General features: G+C 37.6%; 1 protein-coding gene across 4 annotated transcripts in view; it reads left to right on the top strand.

The window, feature by feature from the left end:
- Positions 1–15,382, top strand: part of slc16a4 (solute carrier family 16 member 4) — a 24,887-nt gene continuing 9,505 nt past the window's right edge. Inside the window, exons 1-7 of one of the 4 annotated variants that reach the window (XM_017468045.3) lie at positions 1–291; positions 8,915–9,049; positions 13,404–13,533; positions 13,698–13,830; positions 14,126–14,269; positions 14,476–14,637; positions 14,778–15,359. In XM_017468045.3, the coding sequence (XP_017323534.1) occupies positions 9,027–9,049; positions 13,404–13,533; positions 13,698–13,830; positions 14,126–14,269; positions 14,476–14,637; positions 14,778–15,359 (1,174 nt within the window). In that variant the 5' untranslated portion in view covers positions 1–291; positions 8,915–9,026. Of the gene's footprint in view, positions 292–7,787; positions 8,528–8,914; positions 9,050–13,403; positions 13,534–13,697; positions 13,831–14,125; positions 14,270–14,475; positions 14,638–14,777; positions 15,360–15,382 lie in introns of those variants that run through there. The other 3 variants (XM_053680327.1, XM_017468044.3, XM_047155669.2) reach the window with 3 other exon arrangements.

A 15,382-nucleotide genomic window follows, 5' to 3' on the forward strand; every position in this document is an offset into this window, starting at 1 on the left:
TCCAGCGCCACAGTGCGAGCCAGTGCAGTGAGCGTTGGATCAGTGTAGTGCTCGGCTTGTAAAACTTGTAAAACTGAGTCAAACTCCGGGAAGAAACGAGAAGGCATAAAAACCAGCCATGGTCAGGCATGATATCCTTAAGGCATATCATTGTTTAGAATTAGCTGTGTCGAAGGGGTGTGTGGACGGAGCAGAGCGCGCGGCTGTAGATGCTCAGGAGACCAGACGTCACCGCAGCTCCATCCTTCACCACTGACTGCACCAAGCCTTCATGCCGTTTCACACAGTAAGGTAACACCCTGCTGCTTTTACTGCAACTCTCTCGTTGTTGATTAACTTTTTAGCCCTTTATTTGCGTACCAAATGAGGTAATTTTGGTTTAAAATGTAGCAAAGATTATATTAAAGTGAGCAAGGGAATTTAGTTCAACTCAGAGTCAGGCGCCTGAGGGTGTAGGGTAATATTAACGCTGGTGTACCACAGTAATGTGATGCTGAAGCAAAACTTTGCACACTTTTGGCTCTGCGATTTACCCTCATTCAATCAAAAATATTTTCTCATACACATGATCCATAAAACATCAACCTATTTTATACACACAGTGTGGCTCAAGGGCTTGTCCGTTTCAAAACAGACCCAAACAGAGTTTAAAAATAAAAAAAATAAATAAATAAAATCTCGTCTTTTAGAGTTTTAATTCATATTACTGTACATGAAAGTACTTTACAAACTGATTCAGAGTGTTCAGGTTTCAGGTTTTCTGATTCAGGTTTTTCTCGTTCCTGAGATTTGCACCCAAGATAGGAGCTACACTGGGATTTTGCTTGATTGCAACAAAAGGGAGTGTTTCATTACTGGTTCTTTTGTTGTTGTGTGTGTATATATATATATATATATATATATATATATATATATATATATAAATTTGCTTTAAACCCGCTAAGATCCTAAGCTAAGCAAATTGGCTACTGCTTCTGCTAGTGAGCATGGGTGCCTACGGATCACTCGCGCTTATAGAAGTATAATAGTGCTAAATGTCCTCAAGGAATTGTAATAAAGACATATTGCAATAACAATATTGAATTTTTCTGCTCAGCAATTTGACACAAATTGAAAAAAAACAAAGCAATAACAATGCTTGAATTAGTTTCCTCTGCAATTCATTGGGTTTGTATATTTTTATTGAAAACAAAATTCCATCATTCAAAATTCAATGCAGACATATTCATCTTCCTAAAATACGGTTCCAAAATAAACAATTGTTAAAATAGCATCTTCCTCATTCATCAGGTAATATTTCAACACATTATTTTTCAACCTCACAAATTCAGGCTGCAAAAATTCAGGTCTTAAAATTCGGGTCTTAAAATTCAAGTCTTCACATTCGGGTCTCACAGGAAGAGCAATGGATAATAATTAGATTATAATTTCAAACGAATTTTGTCAAGTAAAGTGGATGCGCTTTTCTGTGACAGACACTTTAAACTGAGGGATCACGTACTGAGAGACACGTTCACCGGTCTAGGTGAGTGTTTGTTTCCACGGTGTAAAGGTCCATTCACACTAGACTTCAAGAGTGTTGCATGGCTTTCCCCCGCGGTCATCGTTCCTGTGTAGTAGGCCTGGACAATAATTCAATATCAATATATATCGCGATATAAATTTTTTCAATAACGGTGATATGATTTTTAAACACATTTCCGATATTTCGATATACATTAAAACATTTGTCACTGACTGACGTTCAGGGCGCAGGAGTCAGTTCGTTGTATTGAAGCTGAGGAGAATGAGCAGAACACAGTTAGCTACATGCGTGATGACGTAAACCACAGGCACGTAGCCAGTGCTCGGCAGTGTTAAGCTAAGCTCCAACACGGCAAGTTTTAGCTATAAAATGAGTACCCCTGACCGCAATACAAATGCGACTGAGCGAGCTTCCACAAGTGAAGAGAAAGCAGACGAAATAGTCGATAAGAGAGGAAAGACTAATTCAGTGGTATGGAAGTGGTTTGGCTATCTAAGCGCTGATAAACTTCAGGTTTCAGTGCGCTGCAAAATGTGTCGGAGAGTGGTGCCGACTAGCAGCCGGAACACATCAAATCTGTTCCACCATCTGAAGCAGTTCCACCCGATAGAATATTCTGAGAGTCAGAAGATGAGGCATCATAAAGGTTTAAGCCAACCTGTCTCTGAAATATCACCGCGACCCACATCCCCATCACCAGCTGTGTCAAAAGAGAAACCGATGCAGCAAACGCGGATCGCTGCATTCATGCCTCAGGACAAACGGTCTAAACGATATAAAGACATTACTAAAGCTGTCACGAACTTTTTGGCTAAGGACATGATGCCGTTTAGTACGGTAGAAAATGTGGGCTTCAGGAAAATGATGTCCGTCATTGACCCCAGATACGAGCTCCCTGGCCGGAAATATTTTTTTTAAGGGTGCAGGAGCAACTTAAGTCAGCGTCATATTTTGCGACCACAGCTGACCTGTGGTCAAGCCGAACCTCGGAACCATACTTGAGCCTGACGGTCCACTTTATTGACCAAGATTGGAAGCTTGTCAGTTTATGCCTCCAGACGGTTTACTTTCCCGAGGATCACACGGGCGAAGCAATTGCAGCCGGACCTACGGACGCGCTCGCCTCCTGGGGACTCGGCGAGGAGCGCCAGGTCTGCATCAACACAGATAGCGGGACCAAAGCCGCTGAGTTGAACAGATGGACAAGGCTACAATGCTTCGGGCACCGACTGAACTCCACTATTGGTAAGTTATACACAGTTAATATACATTTGAGTATTATGTTAAGTTATTTTGCTTATGATATGAGGATATATTACTACAATCATTGCAGTAACAAATAGGCGATATGCTTAACACAAAATAGGCCTAACCTAAATGTAGCTTATCAGTGCTTGTATGTTTTGATAGCTATTTTTATATTCTTTATATTTGTTTATAGTATGTTTGTGTTCACACAGTTTTATGCTCGCTATGTGGTTGTTGCATGCCATGTCATAAGAAGTTCATTGAGCATGTGTTATAATGTGCATTTGATTTGATAATTAAAACACTTGTGTTGAGGTGCTCTGTGTTGTGTAGGCTATGATTTCATGTGATTTCATTCCCCCAGTTTAAGTGACTGAATAGGCTATTCATTTATTCTTTAATTAAGACATACATATTTATATGGATTTATACATACAGCAGTTATATTAATAAGATTCAAAGGTGTTTTACTGGCATGGAAACAGATGTTTACTTCGCCAAATCAGGTGTGAAATAAAAACAACAAAATGTACATAAGCAGAAGAATTGTGATTTTGCTGTAAGAATAATATAAATAAATCAAATTTTGTAGTTAAAATACAAATGAGAACTATATATTGCAATATTTTTTTCTCTCTCTCTGTGTACAGAGATAGTTCACCAAGACAAGCGAGTGGACAGAAATCTCTAGAGCCTGTCATAGGGTGTCATCAACCCCCAACAATGTCCCGGCCCCAGCAACGTGCAGTTGTTATTGCTCACACTTGCTGTTTTCTTCAGCAACTCTGAGCATTTTTCGTCTTTTTTTTTTATCCTGGCTGAAGCACTTTAATTTCAGTCTATAAGAATAAAATAATCAGCCTATGTTGTAGTTTAAAGTGAAAGATATTAATATTGACAAAGGTGAGTGTTTTATGTTTATTTGACGGTGATTTCACATTTCTTGTTTGTATGAAAGTTAAATTCAAATAAAAGGTGAACGTTCATTTATTTATGCCATTTTCATTTCTAAATTATTATATAGTTTTATAGGAGGAGAAGTTTACAGAAGTTTGAAGGTACAGACATCTGTTGTGGGCGTCCTTGGCAGTTTTTCTGAGGATTTATATTGTTCATATCGATATCGGAATTATATCGTATCGACTGAAATTAAGAAATATATCGTGATATACATTTTGGCCATATCGTCCAGCCCTACTGTGTAGTGATTGTACTTCCCAATGGTATAAATTCTTTTCCATACACACAAGTCTCGTATACAAACGCAATCCTCCCCTACCGTGAGTGTAACCGGTAGCACTCCTTCAGTATACCCGAGGAAATGGCTTCTATATTTGTCTTAAAAGTTATTAGAAGTGCAATAGCATGTCCATATGTATTTTTGATGCAGAGTCAAGTTGCACTACAAGTGCAAAAGGCTGTGCATTTATTTGTGCTTTTAGAGGATATGTCTAAATTTGTGTAATGTACTGCGAGTTTGTATAACCATGTGTAATATATTTGTTCATTTTGTGGGATCGTTGATTTTAATTCAGTTAAAGTGAAATAAAACTGACTGGTTTAAAAGCTGTTGTTGTTTTGTCTCTCCTCTTCCCCCTCCACTCTGCAGATTACTATGTCTACTTTTCTAGCATTTTTCAAAACTGTGATGAGAACTGACTGGTGCTGAAATAGGGCAATTTCATGACCCTTTAATGGTATAACAAAAGTTTGGACTGTAGTATGTTGTAGATGGTGGTAAGTTCAGATTTGAGTAATATTGGTACAATAATCTGTTTATTGCCTTTCTTTAAACGTTATTACATTATGTGCTTGACTTTATAGACTAGTGTTATAAAAGAACAACATTATTTTGACCTTGAAGTAGGTACTATCCATTTGTTATGATTGTGCAGTCTCTTGAGCGTGTCTGAGTGCTTGGCTTTGATGTGTGCAAACAGAAGTACTGTCTATAATAAACTGAGAGGTAAACGGTATAAGCTAAGACCGATTAAGACCGATTTGATTAAAACTGTGACTAAATATTTTTCTTGCCGGTGAAACTTAATTTTCTGAATCGAGCTCAAAGTGTAGTGTTCTATCATTGAATATCTTATGATTGTATCAAAATCGCACCCAGTGAACCTACGGTACGATAAGTGAACAAATTGTTCTTGTTAGCTTTCATTGTTTCAGGTTGCCCCACCCGATTAATCGATTAGTGTAAAAAATAATCAGCCAACTAATCAATTATGAAAATAAGTTGCAGCCCTAATTTATAACCAGTTATGTGAAAAAGTAAGCACACCCCATGGAAAATGTTGCCTTTTCTTTTTTGACATATTTGGACAAGCAAACATTTGATAATTTTTGGTGCCTGTTAATAAAGTTGATATACTTGAACAAAACCACAAGGGAAATGAGCTTTTTCAATCATTTATTCAACAGAAATATCAACAGATGTTATATTCTTCTGTGGAAAAAGTAAGTACACTCTTGGCCTCAGAAGCTTGTATTGCCCCCTTTAGCAGAAATAGCTTGTCCACCAGTCTCTGACATCGGTTTGCTGGAATTTTTGACCATTCTTCCATACAAAATCCTTGTAGTTGCAAGATGTTTGAGGGTTTTCGTTCATGTACTGTCCATTTCAAATCCTCCCACAACATATAAATGGAATTCAAATCCAGGCTTTGACTAGGCCATTCCATAACACTCCATTTCTTTTTTTGAGCCATTCCTTGGTGGATTTGCTAGTGTGCTGAGGATCATTAACCTGGTGAAAGGTCCACTTTCGGTTCAACTTCAACTTTTGGACAGATGGCCTCACATTATCTTCAAGCACTCTTTGATATGGTGCAGAATCCATAGTTGGATCAATGAATGCAAGTCCCTGAGGCAGTAAAGAAACTCCAAACCATAACATTTCCACCACCGTGCTTCACAGTTGATATGAGTTGCTTCTCCTGAAAAGCAGTCTTTGCTCAGCACCAAACATATCTGCTGTTATTGTGGCCAAACAACTCTATCTTTGATTCGTCTGTCCAGAGCACATTATTCCAAAAAGCCTGGTCTTTGCTTATATGCTCATTGCAAACTGTAATCTTGCTGTAATGTTCTTTTTAGGTAGCAAAGGCTTTTTTCCTGGCAAGCCTCCCTTGCAGGTCAAATTTCTGAAGTCTCTTTCTGATTATAGACACATGCGCTTTGACACCAAAAGTTGCAAGACTTACTAGCAGATACTGTGATTCAATTTTGGGGTTCTTGGAGACGTCTTTTTGCATCAGGCAGTCTGCTATGGTACATAAGTGGAAAAAAATGAAAATGAGAAAAAGAATACAGACACTGGAAAGAGGATGATTGGGGGGAAAAAAGGGTTATGGACAGGTGAATCTAATTTTGAGGTGTTTGGTTCACAGAGAAGAATATTTGTAAGGCACAGAACAAATGTAAAGATGCTGGAGGAGTGCTTAACATCATCTGTCAGCCATGGTGGAAGAAATTGGTGATGGTCTGAGGGCTGCTCTGGTGCTGGTAAAATAGGATATTTGTACAGGGTAAAAGGTATTTTGAACAAGGAAGTCTATCAGTAAATGTCATGCAATACCCTGTGGACAGTGCGTGATTCGAGCCAATTTTCTCCTACAACAGGACAATGACCCAAAGCACTGATCCAAAGTATGGAAGACCTATTTACCGAAGAAGTAGTCAGCTGGAAGTAATGGATTGCCCAGCGTAATCACCGGATCTCAACTCTGTTGAGCTGTTGTGGGAGCAATCTGATTGGATGGTATGAAAAAGTGCCCATCAAGCCAATCCGACTTGTGGGAGGTGCTTCAATGAAACATTGAGTGAAATTGATGCAGATTGCCTCAACATCCTAGCCAGAATGCTAAAGAGTCTGCAAGGCTGTAATGGCTGCAAATGGATAATTCTTGGATGAAAGTTTGAAGCACTAAATTTTTTTATTTCAAGCATAAATCATTATTTCTAACCTTGTCAGTGTCTTGGCTATAGTTTTTATTCATTTTTCAACATATTTGTTGAATGAAAGTATGACTTTTCATGGAAAATGTGATATTTCTTTAGTGATTCCCAACTTTTCGATGGTAGTATAAATTGGATGGTTGAAATACTGGGTAAAAATTGTATTAAAATGAGACATGTTAAAGCAACAAATGACTGTCTAGTAAATTGCTCTGTCCAGTTCTTTTTTGGTACAGCTCCTACCTTGGGTTTAGGTGCACATAATGCAAGCAAAACTGTGGTTTCATCATTAAATAGGATTTACCAGAATATTAAAATATTAAAAAGTAATGCATGTATGCATATAAATAATACACTAGATTGTATTTTTTATGATAGTGAAATAAAACTGTTGGGCTAGAAATCCTTTACAAAAGGATATCAGTCAAACACATTCATTAAAATATTAGGACCAAACCGATCCAGTTCTGAAATTGAGAATCTGAGGTTTTAATTCTGATTGGTATTTGAGTAGTGTTTTATCATTTTTTCTGTCTTGTTTTTCCCCCTTCAATCTTTGTTGTTTGATTAATATATCACTTAGTGGTCATACAAACATTTAACATTTTATGTGTTTTGCCCTGGAACATTAAAAGAACTGTAAAGAGCATTAAAAGAGTGTAGTAGTTTGTTAATTTAGAAGGCTTTACATTCTCATTATGTGGTCAGTTTACATTCAGAGCATATTTTCTAATCCATCTCTACAGATATGCACAAGGTTATAAGTGGCATGTGAGTAGAGTAGATTGTTATCTGATCACCAGCAAACTTTCTTGATGTGGAAATGAGTCTCACAGATTAAATGAACCCGGCATTTGTTTCTGTTCAAATACTGCCTGCTCAAAGAACTTGCACTATGGCCTGAGGGGGAGGAAGGCAATGTTTTGGCATGCCGCTGATACTATGCACATTTTCTCTTCTCCCCATCTGGACAACCTTCACAGCTCTGGTATTCTTTTTTTGTTGTTGTTGTTGCTGCTTTAACCCATTTGTACATGGATTTGGGGGTAAATATGATGTAAGTGTTCAATTCCACATACAAGATAATACTGACAAATGTGCGTCTTTAATGAGTGGAGGATTGTAAATCCTTTCCGCAAACTCAGAAAATCATAATCATTATTTCTCAGCGACACTGTAAAGTGGACTACGGACTGTGTGTCTACTAATTATTTCCAGAGGTCACAGAAAAGAAACACATTTTAATTACAGGCTCTAAATGAAAGGCTTCTGTAAAAGTGAATATAAGTCTTGAGTCTTCACACTACTTCAGGCTACACTTCAGCACCACACACAGGTCATCAGTGCAGTAAGGTGACAAGACAAGGCATCTCTCCTAATGCTGTAGCACAGCCTCCTGCTCCACCTACTTCCTCCCTTGCCCCCTTGCTCCCTCCTTCTCTCCCTCCCATTGGAAAAGTCTTGATTTACTGTAGCATGGACATGCAGTCTGTCCATGTGCACTGCAGCACTGAGATGACTGCTAAATTACCTGCATTCTAGTGCAGTCTTGGTTTAGCTTGACTAACTGCATATCAGCTAGATATTTTGCAACACATCAGCTGCAAAGTGCTACAACAAGAAAGGGGGTAGAAGTAAAAAGGAGCCTGGGGTATACTAATTTTAGAATTTGTATTCAAATCTTTAAAAAAAAAAAAAAAAAAAAAACTAAAAAGACAATCAGAATTGACAGTCCTGTTTTGGTAATTCTAGCAAAGAGATTCATACTGCAAGTGGATGGTCTAGAAATAGGTAAGCCAAGATTTTGTTCTGCTCCACCTTGGCGTCACTGAAGGAAAAAGTTGTTTTAATCACTTATTTCAAATACAGTACTTTTTTTGGTCTTGAATGGTGTTTCTACAAGGAGGGATGAAAACTGGTGAAAATCACCAAAATACCCAGACAGAGTAAAAAAATCAATAAAATCTGTATTTTTGCTCATAGATACCTGTTACAGTCACTTTGTTTCTACAGAAATTACCCCTGTAAAGATTTTTCTCTGAATTTCTTTTGAAAGTTCACCTAAAACCTAAGATTGTGTGAGCAAAGTGAGGCACCTTAAGTTCTTTCTTTCTTTCTTTTACTGAATCTTCCTTTTTTAATGTTGTTATGAGAATCAACCATTTTCTGTTGTTTCAGATCTAACAGGAATATAAGACCAAGGCTTTCCAGCTAAGTCTATCTTGAGGATGACACCAAGCAAATAGGTTCTGCAAAGTTTCTTCATTTCTCCCACATCAAATCATCAAATATGCTGCCTAAAGAAAACAGCAGGTAAAGTCACAAATACTAATGTACTCACATATAATTTTTGCACTGGCTGAAAGACAGGACAGTCACAGGACCAACAGTTCAGTCTTTCAGCAAGAGCAAAAAAAAAAAAAAAGTGGTAACTGAGTGTACAATTATTGATTTTGCATGATGTGTTCACATTGTTTATCTAAGTGAGCACTATGAGATATCAGAGTCTTTTTATAGTTTTTTAATAGGACCTGTTTCAATATAGAGATACTCAATCTTACTCAAAAGGGAACATTAAGGGCTCAGTTTTCCCTCTATGATTCTTCTCAGTCCTTAGTAATGGACTGTAAGCAAGTTATATTAAGCCAGGTAATTACATTTAATTGAGACTGCATTAAATTACAACCCCAATTCTGAAAAAGTTGGGACAGTATGGAAAATGCTAATAAAAACAAAGAGGGGTGATTTGTAAATGTACTTTGACTTGTATTTCAACAAAAATGTATAAAGACAAGGTATTTGATGTTTCACCTAATCAACTGCATAGTTTTTTGAAGGTAAACATTAATTTGAAATTGATGCATGCAACATGTTCCAAAAAAGTTGGGACTGGGGCAATTTAGGATTAATAGCAATGTCACAAGTTGAAATAAGAAGGTGATGTGAAACAGGTGAGGCAATCATCTAATCATAGTATATAAGGAGCCTCCAAAAAGGCAAGGATGTGTTGAGGCTCGGCAGTCTGCCAACAGAAAATAATCCAACACTTTGAGAACAACATTCCCAAATGTCAAATCAGTAGGATTTTGGGCATTTCACCTTCTACAGTGCACAATATAATTAAAAGATTCAAGGAATCCGGTCAAATCCTATAGGCTATCAATATCAAACTATGTTTCTCATTAATGATTCTCATGAAGTGCATTCAGAATAGTAACTTATTTTTTACATCGGTTTCAGATTAACTACTTTGCACTGTGGTATCTCTGCTTAAAATTACTTACTTGATAGTTGAGTGCGAAGAAACGTTATCAGAATTTCTGTTCCTTTTAAGAGTATTTATACCTTTTTATACTGTTTTTGTCTGTTGATACTATGGTTACTGTGTTATTTTAGCTGTTTAGTGACGGCTCAATTGGTCTGGAATTGTATTGCAGACCATACATGTTAGCAAGGATAATACAGTTGTCATTAAGCACTTGGCTCTCCTTTACATGTGCCTATCACAGGTCAAATTCATAGACAAATTCAGCATCTTCTGGGAACACAGAGAGTTGATTAAAACAAATGGGCTTCATCCTAACATGCTTCCTCCGAGACACATGAACTCAGCCAACAGCATCTTTTCGAACTGCTGCTCATGCTGGGTTACAGATGCCCATGATTGGCTAGTATTGTTGTGATTGATAAGGGAGAGAGTATGCCATCTCTACCAAAATGACTCCCAAGAATGTGTGGCTGTGGCATTGTCATGATTCAAGCTTGTTATCTCTGGACAACAGGGCAAATTATTTTCAGTTGCATCATTCAAGAGCCCCTCTTTTTAAACACATTTAATGATTTTTAAATGCATTCAAGGTCTTTTTCCACTGTATCTCAGCAAACTGATTGTTAGAGAGGTTCCAGTCAGAGCTCTCTGATCAACAAACAGAAATATGCTGGTAATACCTGCTATCTAGCTGAAGATTAGTGAGGCACTCTTTTGTTGTTATGGCCCTAAATGAGTTCTTGATCTGTGTTCATTAAAGAGGAGACTAAAGACTTGTTCTGCTTAGCTTTTGCTTCATATTTATTCATGTTTTATTTCTGTTATCCATTGCACTTACACTCTCTGAATTACATTCTCTTACTTAATTTTATTTGTCTGTTTTCATGTCTTTTATAATACTAATAATAATAATAATAATAATAATAATTGTTTATTATTATTATTATTACTGTTATTATTATTATCTAAAATGACAAGTTTAAAAAGTGCAACAGACTCAAACTTCTTTTATTGATGGTTTTTCATGTTTTTGTTGTGATTCACTATCTTAATTGCTAATCATTTAATTACTAAATATCTGCACATTTCACTTACTGTGAAGACATATAACAGTAACAGTTAAAATTTGTGTAGCCAGAAAAACCTAATAAATAAACTGTCCTTGTCATAAAGTGACATGGTGCTAATGAACACTTCAGTAGCTGTATTAATGTTAGGTTCATAATGCATTCACCCTATACTGTATAAAGGGATAAACAAAACCCCTGTTTGTGTAGCGTGTTTTGGAAATAGTTTTTTTTTTTAATAATTGGAGATTGTACACCTTCTGTAATCAAGTATAACTCTTTTTTGAGAACTTTTTGGAAACCTCAAACTTTCCAAACTTTTTGGAAAAATAAGAGTGAATCCGAGTCAAGTTGCAAGTCAGTCAAATTTAAGTCCAGTGACGAGTTACTGAATTGAACTAAATGCAATGACAACAACTCACACATATGCACACACTCACATACATACTCTGTGGCAGTCATTGAGTAGCACATGTAAAGAAATACTTTTGCCTGAAACACAGTCACAATTCATCCTTCTCTAATCCGCTAAGTAGTTTTTGACAGATTTGGGCTAGGCCTCTAAACATGGCCATTTCTGCTCAGTGGTGTGTATATTAGTATACCAGCAGAAAATGTTAAGCAGCATTGACAGCAGCTTCTAGGCAATGTTAGTTTTAAAACACACTGATTTGTGCACTTCAACACAAGTAGTAATGATACAAGAAGTTATTTGATCAATTTCTTTACAATTACAATTACCCTAAAACTCCAAAGAATAGGCCTTTAATTTTAAGATGCACTTACTAAAATCGGCCTGCTTTGTGGGGAAAAAGTAGCATGTGCTTTACTTCATTGTATAAGTTTCATTAAGTAGCAAACATTTTATTTACACTCTAGTTCTGTGTCTAAAATGCCACTCCAGAGACCCCACGCCACATCCAGTATGCTCACATCTTTGTCTTGTGAACTTCATTTCTGACTACCTGATCCCATCCACATGAGAGTAAAAACCACCTGTTCCTGCAGCTTTTTTCCACACCTCTACACCCTGTTTCTTGAACTTAAGAAAAAGAAAACACAATAAAGGTAAAATAAAGACAAACACTTTCTTTCTGCCATGCCTGGGAAATATATATCTAAAAAATACACCGTTACAAAGAGGTCATTATATTGAAATGTTTACTGAAATTCACCTCATAAGTACCTTTTGTTTGCCCAATCACTTCCATTATTGTATTGGTTATTTTATCTTTTTTTTTCCATTAAGACCTTAGAATTATAAGGTTCTGAATTTTAAGGCAAAATAATGTAGTTGTAAGTTTCACACAAAAAGAGAGTCATTTTTAAAAAATATGAAACGGTATATCAGCTTGACTTGATTAAGTAAAAAAGTATAGCTTGATATCCTAAAATCACAGAATTATCAGCTATAACGTAATAACTTAATATATTTTCCATGGTCACCAATTCCAAGGTCACAACAATGCCATGGGTTTATTGAAATACAAAGAAATTCTGTGAATATGCTTTCAGGACAATGAAATGTAATGATAAAGAATTTAGTTTTTTTTTTTAAAACAAACACTTTTTGCAGTAGTATAAGTTTGTAATTTTGTAAAAAACAGTTTTATATCTTTATAACTTGTGCAACCAGACTGCAAAAGATGCTTGATTTATGTAAATGTCAAAATTGCCTCTTGAGGCAATTGTGAGAACCAGGAGTTTTAATCTTGCCATTGTTAATTATTTATTTTAAACAAAGTGTTAATTTAATGTCACAGTTTGTACGTGGCAGCAAAGTGCAGACAAACATTCTTCTCTCTACTCAGATTTTAACTACAAATATAACAACTTACAGTGACCCAATGCAATCTGAGAAGGACAAAGATTAAAGATTCATGAGGACTGTACCAAACTCAGCAGCCTCATAGCAATAATGTCAAACACTGGAGGGTAGGGACATTGGCTTGCTTTGGTCAGCTATATGGCCTGTTTGTTTGCATTTATGCCAACACTGTAGCATTTTCAAGAATCTGCTAAAGACTGGTCAATGATTCATAGTTAACTGTGATAACTGATAATTTATGAAGATGATTCAAAGATAAAAATTTACCCAGAACTTCTTGAAGGTAGGTTTCGAATTTGTATTTCACATTTACTGTGGTTTTTATTGGCACTGATTAAATTTAAAGCTGTGTAACGCCAAGGCAGCTATGTTCAACGAAGAACAAAGCTTTTCACAAACATACTGGAAAAAAAAGTGGCTAATGTACATGAAAACTAAAGTGGTATGTCCAGTGATTGACTGTCAGTGGATGTTGATGTTAAATGAGCATCGCTGTGTTTTCAGTGAGGGTAAAGCAGCCAAACTCATGCAGTTTGAGAAGAAGATCAGAACTGCCAAGAAAGAAGAGAAGCTGCGCTATGTGGAGCCACCAGATGGAGGATGGGGCTGGATGGTGGTTCTGCACTGCTTCCTGGTGTGTCTTCAACAGCAGTACCTACCCCAAGACTGCTTTTTTCTCTTGCAGCAACAGATTTGTCTACAAATTGATGATCCCTGATTCCTGAAAATGATTTCTAATGATCTCTTACCACAGTAATTCTTCCATTTGATTGATTTGTGCTGTTTACTGTCTACCAGGTGAACGTGCTAGTGATGGGGACCTTGAAGACTTTTGGGATCTTCTTCGTGGTGCTGCAGGACGAGTTTGGTGGCTCGTCTGAGAGCATCAGCTGGATCGGCTCCATCATGTCCAGCATCAGACTCTCAGGAGGTAGACCTGCTGTCCCTATAACAACCATCCCTTACACGCGGCCAAACAGTTCCACCTATTTCTGTAGCACTCACTGCATCCAGGAACTCAGACGAATATGAGGGTTGCGTAGCCTTGCAAGAATGACAAGGTACAGTTCCTTGTGTAGTTGTTGGAACTGTAAAGTCGCAACCCTGAAATAGCTTACCAGCTGTGTATACGATGTTAGCAACCTGGATCTGTAGCTTGCATTTGCCTTCATTCCTCTACTCTGGTCTTTGCATACCTCCAAATAGTGTTGTCCCTGTACCATCAGGTCCTCTGGCGTCTGTAGCCTGTGCTAAGCTGGGGAACAGAGTGACTTCCATCATGGGAGCCCTACTGGTTACCGCAGGCTTTCTCATCAGCATTTTCGCCAACAGTCTCATCTATTTATACATTAGCATGGGGCTGGTGGTGGGTGAGTCTTAGGTCTTTGCGCATATTTAATTCAGGACAATTGAAGTTTGGTAAATGAGTATATAAACATGTAGACATTCCATAATTAGATGCTATTATACTAGATGATAATTTATTGTCAATTGATTAGATAACTCACTTAGATGTTCTTTTTTACTTTATAAAATTATCAACAATGTTTTCATGTCTTAAACACTTATTCTCCAGGTCTTGGCTTTGCACTGCTGTACCAAGCCTCATCTGTTGTGACTGCAACTTATTTCCGTAAGAGGTTAGCCACAGCGTACTCCATTGGCCGCTCTGGCATGGGCTTGACCTTTGCGCTGGCACCCTTCACACAGCTGCTTCTGGATCAGTATGCATGGCAGGGTAAATATGACTTGAGATTTTCTATTAAAAGCTAAAAGACACAAAGACAGAAATATGTGGACAACTGCCTGTACCACACAATCAAGAAACTTCATTAATGCTGATTATTGAACTAATCTAAACTAAATTAATCTGTGCAGGAGCTCTGTTGATTTTGGGTGGTCTGATGTTGAACCTGGTGGCTTCTGCAATGCTGCTGCGGCCCATCCAAATGCAGCCTGCTGCCTGCCCTCTGCCTTCTTCCTCCAGCCTCAGCAGAGATCTGCCTGCTTCTCTGACACAAACGGAGAAGGAACCTCTTGAGAACAGTCAAAAAGCGACTCCAGCCATGTCTAATAGCATCACCAAAACAGGAGCGCCTTCCTTTCCCAGGGATACACTTATTATTGAGAACACATCTCTTGGTCACAGAAACCTCCAGGCTATGGAGCTAACGAACCTGGTCCAAAATGGTGGCAATGAATTGGACAATTGCACCGTAAAGGTTTGTCCAGAAAAGAATGGCAAATTGACTGCGAATTCCTTAATATGGGAGACGGCTGCAACCAAAAAAGCCAAAGTCTTGGACTTCTCGCTCCTAAAAAATCCTTTCTTTTGCATATATACCTGGTCGCTTGTCTTCAGTCAGTTAGCCTACTTTATCCCCTACTTCCACCTGTCAGCAAGAGCCAGGACTTTGGGCATTGACCCAATGGATGCATCATTTATCATATCTGTGGCAGGTGAGTATCAGGAAATTGATCCT

The sequence above is a fragment of the Ictalurus punctatus genome, chromosome 5 (genome assembly GCF_001660625.3).
Source record: "Ictalurus punctatus breed USDA103 chromosome 5, Coco_2.0, whole genome shotgun sequence".
Classification (NCBI taxonomy): domain Eukaryota; kingdom Metazoa; phylum Chordata; class Actinopteri; order Siluriformes; family Ictaluridae; genus Ictalurus; species Ictalurus punctatus.